This window comes from Leopardus geoffroyi, chromosome B3 (genome assembly GCF_018350155.1).
Source record: "Leopardus geoffroyi isolate Oge1 chromosome B3, O.geoffroyi_Oge1_pat1.0, whole genome shotgun sequence".
Lineage (NCBI taxonomy): Eukaryota > Metazoa > Chordata > Mammalia > Carnivora > Felidae > Leopardus > Leopardus geoffroyi.
In genome coordinates this window covers 41,518,250-41,537,783 of record NC_059337.1, presented here as the reverse complement: position 1 = coordinate 41,537,783, position 19,534 = coordinate 41,518,250, and the positions used below count along the sequence as shown (strand labels likewise).

General features: G+C 51.1%; 2 protein-coding genes across 18 annotated transcripts in view; one reads left to right on the top strand and one right to left on the bottom strand.

The window, feature by feature from the left end:
• Positions 1-247: 247 nt before the first annotated feature.
• Positions 248-6,187, top strand: FBXL22 (F-box and leucine rich repeat protein 22). Its single transcript, XM_045449475.1, has 2 exons — positions 248-1,998; positions 5,096-6,187. The coding sequence occupies exons 1-2, from the start codon at positions 1,664-1,666 to the stop codon at positions 5,430-5,432; spliced, it is 672 nt and encodes a 223-aa protein (XP_045305431.1). The 5' UTR covers positions 248-1,663; the 3' UTR covers positions 5,433-6,187.
• A 5,918-nt stretch (positions 6,188-12,105) lies between these two features.
• The window catches only part of HERC1 (HECT and RLD domain containing E3 ubiquitin protein ligase family member 1), a 188,239-nt gene continuing 180,810 nt past the window's right edge, over positions 12,106-19,534 (bottom strand). For all 17 annotated transcript variants that reach the window (XM_045447946.1, XM_045447956.1, XM_045447949.1 and 14 more), the window contains exons 75-78: positions 19,165-19,417; positions 18,512-18,664; positions 15,367-15,672; positions 12,106-12,748 (exon numbers count right to left, since the gene is read on the bottom strand). In XM_045447946.1, coding sequence (XP_045303902.1) covers positions 12,563-12,748; positions 15,367-15,672; positions 18,512-18,664; positions 19,165-19,417 — 898 coding nt within the window. In that variant the 3' untranslated portion in view covers positions 12,106-12,562. The remainder of the gene's footprint in view (positions 12,749-15,366; positions 15,673-18,511; positions 18,665-19,164; positions 19,418-19,534) is intronic.

Here is a 19,534-nt window from a genome sequence, read left to right as displayed (position 1 = left end):
GGTGTATGTTTTTAAGAAAAGTCACCCCTTCCACTTCGCCTTGGCAGTGCTGGGGTAACCAAGCACACGGGACCGCTAATTCTGGTGTCTCAGAGGTTTCCTTAGCTGAATTATGGTTTGTTTTGTTTGGGGTTTATTTCCCAAAGAGAGTGGTGGGCTCCAGGGGGGGCAGAGAGAAGGGGACAGAGGATCCGAAGTGGGCTCTGTGCCAACAGCAGCGAGCCCAGTGCAGGGCTCGAACCCATAAACTGCGGGATCATGACCTGAGCCGAAGTCAGACAGTCAACTGACTGAGCCACCCAGGCGCCCCTGCATCATGCTTATTTCAAAGGCAAAGCTGCACCAGGAATGAATAAGCCTTAGTCTGCATTCATCTGCATTATAGCCACACAACTGGACACCTAGTATCCCCTTATGTCCAATTCCAATCAAATGGGAGAATGAACAAAGCTAACTTACTTAGATGGTGTTCCCTGGAGCAGAGAAATATCTGGTCCATGCCTCATGAGGCAGCATGCAGCCTTTGGCCTCTTCCCCCAAACAAACTAACAGAGGGGCATACAATGCCGGTAATTCACAATAGCAGAATACAGTAGGATCCGGGATGGTAGAATCCGGGATGGGAGTGGGAGTGGAGTATTAGAAAATAGATCCATGTACTGAGAAATCTAAATTACGTCAGGAAAGGAGAACTTAAGGGATGACGCCTCCAGGCAGCCTGCCTAGGCTCAGGGGCCCGGTTATGAAGGCATTCACAAAGAGGATGGTGTGTGGCTGGCTTAAAGGGCAAGCTTAGGCTAAAATACTTAGAATTGTTTCAGGCAGTTTTGTACTAAGAGCTACCTCATCCATCCTGACATTTTGGGAAATACAGACGAGATACAGCAGGGCTCTTAGCCGGAAAAATAGTAAGATGTAAAGCCAAGTAAACTGAAGCTTAAAAGGTTCCACAAATACACACAGAAGAACCTTGACAGCTAAGCTACTTGAGGGGAAGCTTTGCAAAACAACTCAAGGTAAAAACAGCCAGCTGGGAGGCCAAGGCAGTCCAGTCGCCTGGTGGAGGGTAGCAGGATTTGAAGGTGGTCCAGCCTGGCCTGCAAAACTCAGGAAAGGGGGCATTATCCATGGCTTCACCTTCCCCCTCTGCACACAGAACTGTCACCCTTAGCTCTCTAGACAACAGGCTGCTTCCTACTAAGTCAAACAGAAGACTCCTATTGATACACTAGAAAATGAAAACATACAATTTATAATTAGGGTCTCTCCCAGTGAGCGGAGACTGCAGGCCTAGACAGGTGGTCTGGCCGTCCACCCTCCAATGAAAGTGCCTTGGGAAGAGCCAAGAGAGCTCTCTGCTAAGCACCACTGTCAGCTAAAAGGGAAAGAAATTCCTTTTAAGGAAGCTATTTAACTTCAATAGCCTGCTTTTCTGCCAGGATTTTCAATTCCTCTGAACATAAGCCGAACCACAGACTGCTACACGTATGTCTGGATCTTGGCTTCCCCCCCGCCCCGTTCTCAGAGCTTCAGCACCAGTTGTTAGCCAAAAATAAACACCATTCCTCAACCATATATGTCCACCAGCCCAGAGCGGGGGAGGAGGAGCAGGAGGTAGGGCAGGTCCCCGGGCTCCGGCCACGCACTGTGGCTGCTGCACGCCATGCATCTCACCCAGCTCAACCGGGAGTGCCTGCTGCACCTCTTCTCCTTCCTGGACAAGGACAGCAGGAAGAACCTTGCCAGGACCTGCCCCCAGCTCCAGGACGTGTTTGAGGACCCCACACTCTGGCCCCTGCTGCACTTCCACTCCCTCGTAGAACTCAAGAAGGACAACTTCCTGCTGAGCCCAGCCCTCAGGAGCCTCTCCATCTGCTGGTACTCTAGTCGCGTGCAGGTGTGCAGTATTGAGGACTGGCTCAAGAGCGCCTTCCAGAGGACCATCTGCAGCCGGCATGAGAGTCTGGTCAATGATTTCCTCTTCCAGGTGTGCGACAGGTAGGCCACCTCCTGAGCAGAGCTGGCTCTGGTGGGGTCTGGATTCTAGAGCTCTAGGAGACTTCTGGGGGACAGGGAAGAACAAACCACAAGACCAAGATAGCTCCATTTGGGGGAGAATCTAACTAGGCCCAAGGCAGAATGTCCCGGCCTGTCCACAGCACAGTCCCCAGAGGATAATGAGTACAGTCGTGGGGATTCTCCTCCTCTTAGACTCACAGGTCCTGGAGCTGCTTCTGCCACAAGGAGGAAGCATTCGGGCAGCTGTCCTCCCTGGCAGCCATTAAGACCTCAGGGGGTCTGGCTGGGCCTCTGTTTTCAAGGTCAGGCCCTGGGAAAGGTTCTTAGACTCAGCTATTAGCGTCCGCCTCCACTCTTCCCCTAGCAAACCAACTCCAAGGTTTGTGACATGCAACTAAGGAAGGAGAGCAAGGGTGCTCTGGGTTAGTCGAACCAAGCCAGACTGCGGGGGGAGGAGGGGTGGTGGTATTGAAGAATGGTTTCCTCATTAGAAATTTACTAATCTCACTGTACCCCTAGGGAAGGGTGTTTTGGCCTATTTTTACAAATGAGCAAATCAAAGCTCTGAGAGATCATGTGATTTGCCCATAGCCTAGGATTACTGGATTTTAGGGGAAAAAAAAAAAAAAAATGCAAGACATCCAGTTAAATTTGAATTTTAAACGAAATTAATTTGTTTAAATGTTTATTCATTTTTTGAGAGAGCAAGCTAGCGAGCATGAATGGGGGACGGGCAGAGAGACAGGGAGACACAGAATGCGAAGCAGGCTCCAGGCTCTGAGCTGTGAGCACAGAGCCCGAGGTGGGGCTGGAACTCAGGAACCACAAGATCATGACCTGAGCCAGTCGGAAGCCCAGCTGACTGAGCCACCCAGGCTGCCCCTAATTTTCTGAGGTAAGTATGTCCCAAATACATCCTGTACTCATCCGTCAAGCCTACCATGGGTAGAGGCTGAGCCACAGGCAACCCTCCATGGTCTCACCCTCCTGCCTAAGGTAGCCCACACAAGCAGACTTCCGCTGCCAGCCTCTCTCTCAGCCTGTATTTACCAGTCCTGTCCTGACTTTGAGGAAGAGCACTCTTGGTTGGTAACACACTAGGCTCCACCAGTTTGCTGCCACCCAGGTTTAAAAGCTGCTGTTTACTGGCAGCATGACAGGAATGAAAGCAAACAGTGTGGTGGCCCCGCCCTGCCTTTTTTTTAAGGCAGCAGGAAGAAAAGCCCATCTTGGCTAGGCCCTGCTGGGATGAGGCCATCTCGATGGGTTTAACAAGGCCCGGAAATAAGACTGGAGTGACATATACAGGAGGGTCACGCCTGCTCTCAAGTTGTTCCATTCTTGCTGTAAGAGAGCTGACAAGGTACGGATTAGGCCCCTCGTGGCACCATGTGGGTGCAGCAAGGGGCCCCAGTGACACAAAAAGAACAAAGGGCTTGGTGGTCAGGGTTCCGTGCAGAGTCTCCCAGCTCTGCTCCTGTCCAACCATGGGAGCCCAGCCCAAACATTTACACTCTTTCAACCTACTTTCTTGATCTTTAAAATGGGATAAGTCATCTTTCTCACAGGCTAAGAGGATTAAATGACACAGTAGCACTGGCACACAGTGCTAATATCCACCAAATCTGGTTCTTTAAGCAATCGGCTCTTGGCAGGGAGAGACGGGAAAACAGGGAAGGATGGCAGGGCAGGAGTCTGCTTTCTCTGTTTTGTTCCTACAAGCAAGATTATTCTAAAGGTTCTCACAACAAAAGGGACCACTCACCATCTTTGTGGCTTAAACACCTAATCATCATAACCACGCTGAAGGTAATAATTTCTCCTGCTTGACAGATAAGGAGGACTAGCACAGCTCAGGCATTTGTCCTTGGTCAGAGCGCAAATAAGTTACAGGCAAGTTACCTGAGCCCTCATTCACACAACAGGGTGTAGACAGAGGATTGGATATGAAGACTAAAGAAGCCATGTGAACTTGGGGAGGTGGAATGGGCTCAGCGCCTGAAATGAGGTGGTGCCCAGTCTGGTACAGTCAGGGGGTTAAGGGAGAAGCTTATCGGGAAAGGGAAAGCCCCAGTCTAGACGCCAGCTCCTTCTGGCTACAGGGAGCCAAGGCCCCTGCCCACGAGACCGGTCCTTCTTGACTGCAAAGCTGTCTGGTTCTGTGTGCTCCCAGAAAAAGTGAGTTACAATTGCCTACAAAAGGCCCTAAGGCTCTTTACACCCCCCATCTCAATCTTCACTACAACCCCACCGGTAGGCATTATTCCCTCCCTGCTGTGCCTGCCCCACTTCCCCCAAGAAACTAAAGCTCAGTGAGTGGTTTAGCAAAGGTCACACCGCAAATAAGCCAAATCTAACTTCTGCTCAAGATTCTTCTCAGCAGCAGATGCTGGTTAGGTTGGGGCAGAGGAGCCTCCAAACTGTGTAGAAGTGGCCCTGACTATACCCACTTCACTCTGGTTCCTGACCTTTTCTAGGCTGGCATCCCAGTGGGCATGCAATAACTGTCTCAGTTAACTGAGCTGAAACCCGGGCTCTAGAACCCAGAGCCAGGCATACTGGAAGAAATGTCCCGACCCCAGATTCACGGGTTGAACGTGCCTGTCTCTAAGCCACCCTACAGGAAACCCTTGTTCCCACCTGACCATCCTCCCAGGAGCATCAAGGCCTAAGTTTGAAGCCAGACTCGATTGGTCACCCAGCATCTCTTCTCTCACCCCAAAGCAAACAAGTCCGGAGAGAACCCAAGAACATCCAGAGTTGTCCACCTACAGCAGGACCAGGGGCGGCTCACGAGGCTGAAAGCCACACAGATTAAAGTTTGGTGGAATGGAGAGGCAGAAAGTAGGGGAAATGGGACAGAAGCCTTGGTTTTGATCCTGGCCGCGGCATCGCAGGCCAAGTTCCTTAAACTTGCTGAGTCCCTTTCCCTGTTTCCGTGCCCACAATATGCAGAGAGTCCCAGCGTTGTTAGGGGGCAACCTGGCCTGGGAGCTCCAGGACCGGGCGGGGCCCAGGGCAGACGCAAATCGCGACCCCGCGGGCCCCTCCCGGGGTCACTACGATCTCTCCGCAGGTGCCCCAACCTCGAGTCCGTCACGCTTTCAGGATGCGGCCATGTCACCGACGACTGCCTCGTGCGCCTACTGCGCTGCTGCCAGCACTTGCGTGCGCTGCGCCTGGAGAACTGCGCCCGCGTCACGAACCGCACGCTTGCTGCTGTGGCGACGCACGGGCGCGCGCTGCAGACCCTGCACGTGGACTTTTGCCGCAACGTGAGCGCGGCCGGCCTGCGCCGCCTGAGCGCCGCGTGCCCGCGCCTGGCGCTGCGAGCCGAGCACAGCGCGACGATGATCCCCGACCAGCTTCCCAGGGCACCCGGCACTGCCCTTCGTAAGCTACTGCCGCGCTAGGCAGACGGCGCCGAGGCACGACACGCGGCCAAGGGCCGCCGGGCGGAAGGAGCAACCTGGTTTCCAACCACAGCCCCTCCACCTCCCAGAGCGTTGTCACACCTCTGAAGCTCAGTTTCCCTGTCTGCAAAATTGGGACACTAATGCCTACCTCACATTAATGACGGTTTTACGCACAGGAGTGCAAGATTAACCGGATGCTGGGAAAACACTCGGATAGTTCTCACTAAACACCAGCACATTTCCCGAAGCCCTTCTGCCCCAGGTCCTCAACCACACACTGCCTGCAGCAGCGGGACAGGCCTGCACCACGCATGGACTACAATCCCCTGCGGGGGGCCGAAATACCCGCACGGGGAGGCGTGGCCACCGGGAGCTCTCCGGTATCGCGCAAGCGCCCTGGGAACCGGGGTGGGGCGACCTCCGCAGCCGGCCTCTCGTCCCGCACTACGTCCGCGGCTCTGGCTTCCCAGGAGCTTGGCCTCCGTGCAGCGCGAGCGGGCGGGAGAAGCGGGGGACCCGGGACTCACGGAGAGAGCCACCGAACCCGCCACCGCGGCCCTGTCGCCCGCACCTTTGCTCGGTGGCCGGGCGAGCCCGCTTGCCTTTCCCCAGCAGAGACCGCACACATAATTCTAGAAAATGCGCTGGTAGATGTGATTCTTTCATAAATAGCATATCCTTATTTTCTGTGGTTATCTTATCACAAAGGCAGAAGAAATCGTTTGAAAAACCCTAAGTAAAGATTTGAAAACAAGAGCAGCAGCCCCGGTTAAGTCTCTTGATAATGAAACCAATTAGAAGCTGATACAAAGTTAGATTTTTACATGCTGGACTTGCTCAACATGGGCACACGCCTTGACTTAACAATTTCAGGGCTTTAGTCACTGATGTCTCACCTTTAGCCACAAAGTATAGGCTCTCGTCCAGGCAGCAGCCTCCGGGTCCCAGGTACACCGTGAAAACTTGGGTTAAGAGAGGAAGGCAGGGAGCCATGGGCCGGCGGGCAGGCAACGCTCACGCTCTGGCTCCGCCCACCACCAGCGGTTACCTAGGGCCTTTAGGCACTTGAGGCCAGGTGTTTCTTTTCTGGGAAAGAGGATCTCCATCCCTACTCACGGTTGCCCAATATTGGGGAACCAGCGAGGAAATGCCATTCTCACGGAGCTTACCTTCTAGTAGAAGGGACAGTAATTGGTATATAAAAAGACAATAAAGCTACGGTGGCGGAAGGTGGGGAGGAAGCACCAGGGAAGGGGATGTCTGGCAACTGCTGGCGAAGGTTTGGGGAGAGGGAAGCTACTTAAAAGGGGTTGATCAATATAAGCCTGAGTGGCAGCATCTGAAACAAGAAGTGAGGAAGGGGGCCAAGCAGCATCTGGCAGGAAAATATTCCAGGTGGAGGGAATAGCCGGTACAAGGCTCCAGACCAAGAGCAGAGCCCGTGAGTTAGGGGAGGCCCGGTGATTAGCGTGGCCGGAGCAAAGTGAGTGAGGAGGAAAGGTGAGCAGAAAAGGAGATCAGAGAAATAGGGATGTGGGCGGCCGTTGGGGCCGCAGAGGTTATTGTGAGCAGGAAATGAGAGCTGGAGGTCCCCCACCCAACCTACCCGCAGGAGCCAGGGCCCCAAGCAGAGATGATATACATGTAGGTGACTCCCAGGAGCTGAAATTTCTCCAGGCAGAACCTGTGGGCAGGCAAGCAGCAACCCAGCCCATCCCAACCCCACCAGGGACTGCCAAAAAGGCCTCAGCTGCGCCCAGGCCCCCTTGTCTCGCCAGCGCTTAGCCCAGAAACAGGTGGGTAATTGCACTGAGGCCACGCCTGGCATAGTTCCTTCACACCCTTGTGTAGGGAGAGCCCGCTGCCTCAGGCCACCAGCTACTCTGGAATGGGAGGGCCCCACTCCTCCGGGTGGGTAATTTTCCAGTTTACCCACCATAGCTCCGGACTCTAGAAGGAGGCCTTGCCGGCCTTTCCCCCACTCCTGCAAACAATGTTTAAAGAAAGCTCAGGCTTCCATGGGGTTAAATGTTTGTTTAAAATAGCACCACTTAAACCCTGGGCTTTGCTTTTATTATCTCTGATAAGCCTGAATTCTCAGCAGGTTCTGTTTGCCCTGAGTTGGGGGGTTTAGTCTGGGGAACAACAGAATCCTAGTTTCTGGCTCTCCTCTGACTGAGAGCAGTCAGCCTTCTCCAGACCTCACCTTTTTTTTTTTTTTTTTTTAAGTTTATTTATTTTGAGAGAGAGAGAGAGAGACAGCTTGCATGAGCGAGGGAGGGGCGGGGGGGGGGGGGAGAGACAATCCCAAGCAGGCTCTGATGTGTTGGCACAGAGTCCTACTCGGGCTCGATCTCATGAACTGTGAGACCATGACCTGAGCTGAAATCAAGAGTTGGACGCTTAACTGACTGAGCCAGGCGGGTGCCCCTGGCCCTCAGCTTTTTAATCTGTGGATTGGGATTGCTAGAGAATCTTGCTTGCAGGGCTCTTCTAAGGATTAAGACATTATGTGTGTAAAGCAGAAGTCACTGCAAGTTCAGCTGGAATAGGGTAACCTGAGGCCCCCTTTCCCTCTCCCTATGGAAGCTCTTTTACAAATGAGGGTTAAATCCCCTGGCTAAGCTTGTGGTGCCCAGTAATCCCCCACATACTGAGGCTGTAGTGACCACAGAACTGAAGCCGTGCTGACAGCTGCATCCAACACTGTTTCTCCAGCTTGAATCGGGCCCTGCCCCCTCCCCGGGGCGTGAGGGCCACCTGAGGAACAGCCAGAAGGCAGACACTGTTGAGATGGCTCTCCGATCTACCTTCTAACAGGTGCTGTTCACATCAGTGGGCACTGAGCAAAAAGCCCTTGACAGAACAGTCAGTCCCCTGCTTGATCAGTAACAATGTTCCAGGTCTTCTCTCAGATTTGCCTAGAACAAGGGACTTCACATGCCTAATTAACCCACAGACTCAATCATCTGGGGTTGCGGGGAGTGTTGAGTGATCTGCAGCTCTGCCATCCATCACTTCTGACAAGTTATGACCTCTCTGAGCCTGTTTATCTCTACAATAGGACCAGTACCCTCTCTGTGACACTCTGATGAGATCAGGTCTAAATGTGCAGTTGCCTGGAGGGCTGGGGTAGGGAGAGGTGTCCTCACATCCACATCTGTGGGGTCCTGGAAAAGCCAAGTGCCTGGCAGAACCCACAAGGCCTGGGCACCAGGAAGAAGCAAGCAGGGTCTATATGGGGGTGATCCAGGAACACTTGATGGAGGACATCACTTGATTTGAGCCACGCTGGAAGATTGACCCCAGCTCCCACGGGGTCTGTGTTCCATCAGCAGGCACAGTTCAGCAAGGGTGCAGCCAGAAAGCCCAAGGCATCCCCACAGATGCCAGGGGGGACGGGAGCCAGTGTTCCAAAGCCACTTGAAAATGGCTTGGAGGTTACGAGTGTCCTCACGGCTTCCATTAGAGCAGACTACAAACTCTCCAGCTCCTGAACGCACTCTTCACTCAGTTTTGGCCAAGGCAGCCAATGGCTACACAGAGGAAAAGCTAGGGGGAGGGCGCACAGCCTTGGCACGGGCACCCGGGCAGGACGGTGCTCCCCGGTGGAAGGCTGATGCCAGTCACCACACGGTGCCAGCTGGTCTGCACGGGAACCTCAGTACTAGCAGAACCTGGAGCCGCACGCTCTTAGGTCAGGGGCTCCAGGATGCTCCTTGGCAGGTGGAGGCTCCCGGTGGGGCGGGGGGGGGGGGGGGCGCGGGGGGTGCCATGAGGTTTGTGTTACAGGGACATACGGGCCCATTTCTGCACAGGTGGGATGACTGGCGGGAACTAAGCTCTCTGGGTTCTACCATCATCGGTCGGCGCGCTCACAGGAAGCCAGGGCTCCCAGCTCTAGTCTGTACACACTTGTGATCCGGCACTTTCCCTCTCCAGATCTCAGGTTATGGTCTGTAAAAGGAGAGGTCCCCTGACCCCTTAGCTCTAGGATTCCTCCAGCTGTAGGATACAATGCCCAAGACGTTTTTTCTGCTAAAAACCAAGTTCAACACATCTGACTGGCAGGGCTGGGCAAGGGCCACAGAGCTGGGAGGCCCAGAACAAAGCTGCCCTTTGAAAGGCCTCTGGGGAAATCTTAATTTTTAAAACTTTTTTTTTTTTTTTTTTTAAATTTGTTTTTTCAACGTTTATTCATTTTTGGGACAGAGAGAGACAGAGCATGAACGGGGGAGGCGCAGAGAGAGAGGGAGACACAGAATCGGAAACAGGCTCCAGGCTCTGAGCCATCAGCCCAGAGCCTGATGCGGGGCTCGAACTCACGGACCGCGAGATCGTGACCTGGCTGAAGTCGGACGCTTAACCGACTGCGCCACCCAGGCGCCCCAAAACTTTTTTTTTTTTTTAACGTTTATTTATTCTTGAGAGGGAGACAGAGTGTGAGCAAGGGAGGGGCAGAGACAGCGAGAGACACAGAATCCGAAGCAGGCTCCAGGCTCCGAGCTGTCAGCGCAGAGTGAACACAGGGCTCGAGCCCACAAACCGTGAGATCATGACCTGAGCCTAAGTCGGTTGCTTAAACGACTGAGCCACCCAGGCACTCCAGGGGAAAATCTTAAATTTTAAAAGCTGGGGGCCCAAATTTTCTGGAGACTATGTCAGGGTCAAAAAAACTGCAAGTATTTAACTGAATGAATCCAGCAAATAAAATAGTGCCCAAGCCTCTAGAGAGAGGCTGAAAGTGAACTAGGGGATAAACACCTGTGCTGGGCCCACTTCAGCCCCTCAGACCAGGGACTTCAACCTTTCTCTCTCTCTCAGGGCTTCTAAAAATCAGCAAATTACAAAAGGAAAAAAAAAGACAGGTTTCCAGCAAAGAAATGGCATCTGTTATAAAATCAAGGTGTCTATGCAGATTTTCCTTGCAGGGTCAGACCTCCTGAAAAGCCGTCCGGGAAGCCTGACAGGTGGCACCTGGAACCATGAGCATCAGCCTGCTGAGGGCACCTTTGCCCTACAATCAAGAATCAAATGTGGCAGCAAAGGTCAGAGCCTTTCAAAGGTTGAGGCATTATTTTTATTTAAAATAAACCCTGAGGGGCGCCTAGGTGGCTCAGTCGGTTAAGTGTCCAACTTCAGCTCAGGTCATGAGCTCACAGTCTGTGAGTTCGAGCCCCACGTCAGGCTCTGTGCTGATGGCTCAGAGCCTGGGGCCTGCTTCAGATTCTGTGTCTCCCTCTCTGCCCTTCTCCTGCTCATGCTCTATCTCTCTCTGTCTCAAAAATAACATTTAAAAAAAATTAAAATAAAATAAAATTAAATTAAATTAAATAAACCCCGAGACTGCAGATGTAGCCTTCAGCTGGGCACACTCTCAGCCCAGCTCAGAAAGAGGGAAGAGCCACTTGTTACCAGGAACCAGCCCAGGAGGCTCTGAGAGACCCGTCTTCTGGCATTGTCCAAGACCTCAGAAGCACACAGAGGCCTCTCTCCTCTCAGTTCTCTCCTGGCCCAGAGGCCTGGGCAGTGCGTTTCCACCCCAGGCTGAGTGCTTTAGGCCCAGAGCCCTTCACCACTTCTGTTCCTGCCGACTGAGCTCTCACATCAAGTATTAAAGGTTCGTCTTTGCCCAGAACCCCTGTGGCTTCCCAGAAGCTGTAGTTTCTCCCTCTGAGACCCAATTCTAATTGAAGGCTTCTCTTCAACAAAACTAACGTGTCGTTGTGACACGTATTATTAGGCACAGTCACTGGGAAATATCTATATAACACAAAACTGTATCTTTGTTCCAATTTCTCTTTGAAAACACTTATTTTCTACCTTCCTTCTGGAAAACAAGTGCCTGCAAAGCTCTCCATCTGGCACCTCATTTGACTGAACTGTCCTCGGTCCATGAAGTACTGCAGCAACTTGTGGCACGAACTGGCTGTAGATGGAGACAAACCACCCAAAGGCCTTGCCCTCTTCCTGTTCCCACTCCCGGCAGCCAGAACCTTCACAGCTGCTCTTGAGATGGCCCCCTCTCCCAGAACCACCCGCTCATTCTGACATGCCCACGAGTATAACCCCTTCCCCAGCCCATGCACAACTTCCCACCATCCACCATTCAAGGATACGAAAGCCACTCACTGGTTCTCATATTATTCGCACATTCACCCGCTCATTCTCGTGGTCACTCATTCGTGCGTGCGGAGTGCCTACTAGCAATGGCGGTCCGTCTGCACGACCGTAAACCGCCCGGCTCTCTAAGCCCCCACGTACTCCTCACAGGCAAGGTTAAATCGTGTTACTCTCATTAGCTTCCTCCTTGCTTAGGAGAGCCACTCCCCACTGGGGCTATTCCGGAAAGGCTCTTGTTAGCATGTTACACTCAAACCAGCTTCAGAGGAGGAGGAAGGGGGTTGCTGAGAGGACAGGCCAACGGGCTGACCCAAGGGCCCCGGGTGATGGGTGAGGGGACGAAGTAAGGCAGCCAGGATGATAGAATAAATGAAAGTAGGGGCTTCCCACTCCCAGGGGCTGCTCTGTCATCTCCAAGCCAAGCTCACTCGGTGTGAAGGAGTGTTTCTGACGGGTCAAAACGCCGTCACAGTGAGACTAGCCCCAGAGCTTGTCCTTTCTCAGTCAGAGGCTCCACTGGAGGTAACAAAAGCAGCCCACGCTCTGGTTCCTGCATCGGCTTTATTTCTCTGCATAAGGAACCCTGCACAGGCAATTCAAATTAAAACAAAATAAATATATGAATATTCATGTAAAACTGTCCTTTCTAATGAACAATTATACACAATGTACAATTTCATGTTCACTGGGTGGGTTTACAAAAATGTACCATTCCCAACTAAAAATGCACCAAAATGGTTCCATGCAAACTTATCAAAAGTGACCAAAAATGTGGAGGGAAAAACCTGACTGAGAGCACTTTGTCTTTTTTTTTTTTTTTGTACAATCACAGAAAAATAAAAACATCTAATTTCTTTGTTACATTTAGAGTAACTAAATGTGGCCACTGTTTGTAATGTCGGTTTATGTTCCTAAAACATCTATGTAGTTACCATAAAAGTGTATCCACATGAAACTGGAAGTGAGCATCACTGAGAAAAGGGGCTGGTGGCCCCCCTGCGCGGTCAGTAGTCGGTGTCGGAGCCCTCGGCGTTGTCCACGTTCCGCGAGAGCATGTAGTTGTCCATGTCGATGGAGCGGCAGTTGTTGATGGCATAGCGCAGGCGCTCGGCCATGACCAGCTGGCTGGAGTAGGGGGGCAGCCGCAGCTGGAAGAAGCAGGTCTGTGAGGTAGGCAGACTGTCATAAGGCTGTGGAGAGAGAGACCCAGAGCCGTGACTGCAGCATCGGGGTGTCACGGGGTACCTGTGACTGCTGCCCCCCCAAAATCAGGAAAGCACTTCTCCCGGCCTTTAGGATGGGCTCCACAGACAGGACTGCAGGGCCGACTAGAGGGGAAGGACAGACTGTGCTGTGTTGGAAGGAAGGCGGGCTCTGGTGTCCCACGGCCACCAAGGTTTTTGGTGAAGAGGGTTCCTTCCTGTCCTCACTCCCCCAGTGGCCCCGTGTGGAAGGTGAGAGCAAGCCCTGACCGGCAGGATCATGTGAGAGAACACACTTCTCGCAGTGCCTGCCACGGAGTGTCGGCGCAGCAGAGCTCATTCCCTATCGCCTGAAGCGGCCGCAGGGATCCCCTGCCAGCCGGATCCCCTGCCAGCCGGTGAAATGGAAGGAACTGGGAGGGAGTCACCGCCCTCCTCCACGCCCACCCCACCCCCGCCCATCCCTCCCAGTGTGCATTCCGTGTCCCTTGTCTGCGATGGCTGCCAGCACACAGCTCGCACGAGGAGGGAGCAGTGAATTAAATCCCAGTCCATCCATCTAACTGACAGTGACACAGACATTTAAAATGATCATTACGATGACCAGCAGCAAAGCCGAAAAGTGCCTGCGGCAGGCTGCACTAAATACAGCACACAGAACCACCTATGCTGGAGGCTGACTGAAAGGTGGAAAAGGCTGCTACTAGGGAGGCGACATACGCTCTCTGGCCCTCCCTGCAAACACAACTGGCTTCCCAACTATCTGTACTGATGGTAATGATTCTACATTTTTATAACATTAAAAAAAAAAAGTTTTTAAAAAAGCATTTGGCCTCTCTTTCTCGCTCACCTCCTTGAAACTGGCTCTCCTCCTCCCCGGAGCCCTACACCTGGTGAATACACCTCAAAGACGTGGGAGATGGAGGGCCTACAAGCCTAACTGGGCCTGAGTCAGTGAGGACACAGAAACCTCGATTGCAGAAAAACGACAACCAGCAAAGACACTGAAGGGGAATGTCAACAGGTGCGTCTGATCGGGAAGGTGGAGCGATGGTCTGAAAGTCACAAAGGAAGGACCTGTAGTGGTCAGTTTTCTGAGGCTGAAAAGTCTCAGGCAGGGGATTAGTGATGGATTAACTCCCGGGATGGCAGGGGTAGCTTGGGACGGACACAAGGCAAGGGTTTTTTCCAGAGCTGAATAGAAGGAAACCATTTCTTCCACCCACCTCTCTCTGAAGCAACAAAACAGATTTACAACTTATAGTTTCTGGCAAGTCATGTAGAAAATTTATGGAAAGGTTCTTTTCATAGCCCTTCCTGTGCACGGCCTCTCCAGCAAGCCTAGCCTAGGCCGGCAGCTTCAGGAGGCAGTGGGGGAGGGACAGCTTTGGCTACAGCAACCTCCAGGAATAGTTACTGGAAAAACACCAGAAAGGCAGACGCTGAAACTGGCAGGAAGGGTCCTTGTGTGAAGAGGCCCTACTTTCCTTACTGTTTCCAGAATAAACATGATGGGCCCTGCTCGGAAGACTGCCCAGCTCTTGAGGAGTTGGGAGGTAAAGAGACAGAGGAAACACATTCTAATTTAATGCTGGGTTCAAGGGATGTACCAAGTGTCCAGGAGGTAGACAGAGGGAGATCCAAGTCTGGCCTCAGGAAGTGTCAGGGGCAGCAGGAAAGCATCCGAGAGGGCTTCCTGGAGAAGATGACATTGGTGTCGGGACTAAAGGATAAGTAAGTGCTTGCCAGGCATAGATGGAAAGGGGTGTGAAGAACTTCCTAAAGCAGAGGGAAGAGCCTACACAAAGGCACATGAGTGTAGAAACAGCGTGGTCTGTCAGGAAAAAAGATAAGCAGTCTGTTACGGTCAGAAGGCACTATGTGTTAAGAGGTGATATCAGAAGGCAGGGACAGAGGCCATACTGTGGAGGTATTTAAGGCCACTAAGGCAGCTGGCATTTATCCTCGAGTCAGGGGGCTCCTGAATGGTCTGAAAGGAGGAGAGTGACAAGGTCAGATGGGTGTGAGAAAGATGACTCCGGCAGCAGCGTGCATTTAAGGCTCTGAGCCCTTTTATTTCTAAGCCATCTGTCAAAATGGCAGCTGGGCTGGGGCTGTGCCGCAGAGAAGCCACACCACCTGCTCCACGGCACGCACCACACAGCAGCCATAGAGCACGTATTGCTGTTCCCGTCTTCATGTTCCTTCTGCAGTACGTGCGCCAGTTACTGGTTAGTATCTTGTGAAAACAGACAAGACCACGTCCGAGCGCACAAGTCACACGATGAAAAGGCGCAGGAAATAAGGGCAGAGGCAACACGATGGCCCCAGTGGCAAGCTTAGCTTCTACTCGGGAAGATACTGGAGGATTTATCAAATGTTGCTGGCTGTAGTGTGATTTCTATATCCATTTAGGGCTGTTTTCAGTCAAGTTATGTTTCTTAACAAGTTTTTCTGCTGGATTTTTTTTTAAATCTGGAAATTCCAAACATTAAGCCTGAATTGGCAGGCCTACTTGAAGGTCACCAGTTCAGTTTTCCCAAAATGCAAGCAACAAGGAGGCGGCGGGGCGGACATTAGCCAGGAAGGCAGGCGTGCTTACTTACCCTATCAACCTTCATGATTTGAAATCTCTGAGATATGTCAGCAGTGTTGGCTGGTAGTCGAGATCTTCCAGACACAAACCTCATGAAAAGCACCCGCTCCTCGTTCGAGAACTCCTCCAGCGTGTGCCAGAACCACTGCACCAGCTGGTGCTGCTCGTCCACCTCCCGGTACCGCACCACTTTCTTCAGAACTTCCACGGAGATCTCGGGCATCCCACACACCATCTGCTCCAGCTGCTTTGCCGTGAGGAGGGACAGCAGCGGCACAGGGACGATCCAGGACATCCCTTCTCGGACTGCAGCCACCTGCTCCCAGGACAAGTTGTTTGTTACACGTGTGCACGGAGACCGGGAAACTCCCGCTTGCTCATTCCCCAGACCCCCACTTTTCCCCACAACTCAGGTGCAGGTGCACATGGCCCACCTGCCCCTGCCCCTTTGTTACAGCTTCTCCCTGCCTGTGGGACTTGTACACCCCTTCTGGTCCCAGATCAAGTCCATTTAGGAGCCCGCCTTCCGCCTCCACAAAACTCAGCCCGCTGGGCCCCCCAGTGCCATCCCCGCTCATACCCCTAATCGCATGTGGCCGCGCACTGTTACACTGGGCTCTGTAGGCTACTTGGTCTCCTCATTAGGGTAAGAAGCTCCTGGAGGATGTGTCTAGCTTCTACTGTTTTTGTCATTCATATTTTTCTTTTGAAAATAATTCTATCCTTTCGTAAAATTTATTTGTGCTCATTGTAAAAAAAAAAAAAAAAAAGTACAAAGAAGAAAGTAAAACTGGCAAGTCTTTCTGTGGGAAGGGGGTAGAAAGGACAGAAGATTTAATCAGGAGACTTGGGGTCTGAATCCAAGCTCCACCTCTTCTTTTACTTCAATTTTTTCATCTGAGAAGCAAGGCAAATGATTGCTGCTCATGTGACTATGACGAGAATTTTTAATGCAAGTCTGTGTGACCAGTTACATTGCTTCTTTTCTCCTAGTGGGGTGCTCACAACAGGTCAGCTGGGGAATGTGGAGTGGGAGCTGCCAGGGGCTGCCTGAGTCTGTTTAAAAAAATCCCCCCCAAGGAGGGCGCCTGGGTGGCTCAGTCAGTTATCGTCTGGCTTCAGCTCAGATCATGATCTTGTAGTTCGTGAGTTCGTGAGCCCTGTGTCGGGCTCCGTGCTGGTGGTGTGGAGCCTGCTTAGGATTCTCTCTCCTCTCTCTGCCCCTTTCCCGTTTGTACCCTCTCTCTCTCTCAAAATAAATAAACTTAAAAAGAAAAAAAAAAAACCAAGGGTGCACAGCAATGCACACACCCTACGCACAGACTCATCACCATTCAAGACTTGTTCACAAATACTTCTTCACTCGTGGCCAACTCAGAAGCAACAATGATAAAAAGCAAAACAAAATCTGAGGACCTCAACAGGAGCCACACCTTGGGGAAGGCCCTGGGGTTGTGACTGGTATAAGGCTGTCCTGCCCAGGGCTAAGAAACAGGAGTGGCAGTGAGGGCAGTTTGCACTGTTATTAAAGGGAATACCCTAGCCAAAGTTTGTCCCAACACAAACTGTCATGCCTGGCAGAATACAAACCAAAAGCTGTCTGGAAAAAAATGAGGCTGGGGTATGGGGCTGGCTGCTTGGCAGGGAACAAATGGGGACAGCTGTGGGAAAAACACTGGGTTCTAAGAGACATGGAGGAAGTGAGAGCGGAAGAAGGCCTCATTTCTGAGAAAGGAACAAAACCAGGGCAGAGAAGAGCTCAGCTGAGAGTGGAGGGTCAATCCGACCCTCAAACGAAGGGCCAGCAGAAGAGCCTAGACCCCACTGTTAAACCTGGTTTGGGATCCTGGCTTTGCCTTGGGCACATCACTTCATTTCTCTGGACTCTGTGCTTTCATCTGTGAAATGGTGACAGTAACCCTTATGCTACAGGGTAACTATAGGAAAAACTGCACCTGAGGGTGCCTGGTCCCAACCTGGCCTGCAGGGGTGACCAATACATTTTTAGTCAATTATGTACTCTAAGGATTAAAATTCTGAAGAACTGGAGACAAACCCTAGGCCCTGGCTGTTGTTAACAGTGTCACTCACAGGATCTGCTTTCACTAAGCTAAGGGATAACAGAGGTCTGACCGGACTTGGCCCAAAGCCAGAGTCAAAGAAGGAAGCAGGAGTGAAGGGTGCAGAATATATATACACTTCAAATCACTACGTAGCCTTAGAGTCTCAGTATAGCTCTCAAGAAGACCCTAACATATTCTGCAAATAAAGTATTACTAAAATGGCTATTAAGGACTGTGTAACCAAAAAAACCCATTTTTGGACAAAATATTCATTTCTCTGGTCACTCATCACATTCTCATTATTTATTAAATGCTTACTACATGTCAGCACAGAACAAGAATATTGAGGATACACCATATATATATGATATGTGTGTGTGTATGGATGTGTGTGTATATGTATGTATGTGTGTATTTATACATGTATATATACATATACACACACACACACACACACACACACACACACACACACACACACATACGCACACACTTCACTCAAAGTCTGACAGGCTAATTAAAGAAACAAAATCTAAACTTTGTGGCCTAGTTCTTAGACCACAATATAGAAATACTGTGATATCTTGAGAAATTTCTAAGTAACAAAAAAGAATTCTACAGGCTATGGACCTGGAGGAAAGCTGGTCGGTAGAGATGAATTTTCAACTGGAGCTTGCAGGACTGCAGCAGGAGGGGGAAAGAGGGATTCGTGTGGGATTGCAAGACCAGTGTTTAGGGGTTCACTTGCATGGGCCCTGACTGACCCAGCTGGAGTGGGGACACTGGGCTGGGGACAGTAAGAGATACAGACAAACAAGACAGGGGAAGAGTAAGATGTTGGGGTCTAAAAGCCTGGGTGACAGCTTGGTCCTTCAATCCAACCAGTGACCAATTCAGAGCTGTCCTAAGGCCCTGAGTAAGATGACAGGAAATTCATAGATAAGGCCTGTAAAGTCTCTGAAGAGCAGCTGAAATTCTGATACAAGTTAACTGACATGGTAAGTTTATACATTAAAATTCAGTAGTAACCAGTTAGCTCTTCTTTGAAGACAACTGCAAACACTCACAAGCACGTTCCAAATGTCATCTCACCTGTCGGTCCATCTCATGAAGTCGATATTCAATGGCCCTCTCCACATACTCCTTCCTGTTGGAAAATGTCAGTGGGATACTATTTCCACCAGGGATTATGGGAACCATTTTGCCATCAGCACTTTGGCCAACAAAAGAATCAAGAGGAATCATCTAAAAAGAGAAAAAAAATTTTTACAAAAAGCACCGGTTTTTTTTTTTATGTAACAAATAAAAGTAGATTACACACAAATATAGCAAAAACAGTAATAACATCAAAAATATTTTAAGGGTAAAAACAAGGAATCCAGGTAGCTAATCATGCCACTTGATCAGAAGGGAATGTGCTGACTTATGAGGCTGTAGTTAAAAATTCCTCTGTTCTCAAACGAGGCTTGATGAACTCTGGTCACCCCAGGCCTCCCTCTCTCCAACTGGGCCCCCTCGCTCGCCCATCCTGGCAGGCAGAGAGCTGACAGGAGGAAGGAGCAGAAGCTGGGGTGCTGGTGTCAACTCCACCCATCGGCAGCTATGTCAGTTGCTGGGGCTGAGCTGCTCAGGCAGCAACGGGATATGGCGTGAGTTAATCAGACAGCAAGTGGAAGGCTGTATCTGAGTTTTACACAGAAAAATTCTAGTCAAAACCAGCAGAAGGCAGACTGGCCAAGACTCACCTCATGGAAACTTTCCTCGGTAATCCCACTGTCTTCAATGTGAAGAATGCTGTTGAGGGTCTGCACATAGAGCAGATCCACCTCCTCCAGGTCTTCTAGGGTGAGTGGGACACAGCACAGCTGCTTCCACACCAAAGGGGCCAAGTGGAGGTCCAGAGGCTTCTTTGTGCGAATGGCAACCCCCATCAAGATCCCCAAGAACTTAAACTGCATTAAGTGTTCGTCAAGGCAGGCAGAGGGGTTAAAAAGGAACCTGCAAAATTAAGGGAAATATTTCAAATAAATTGCCTTCATTTCTATTAGAAATAAGTTATCCGACAGCTATAGCATAATCCAGACCTGTGCTGTTCAATATTGTTGGTAGTCATCT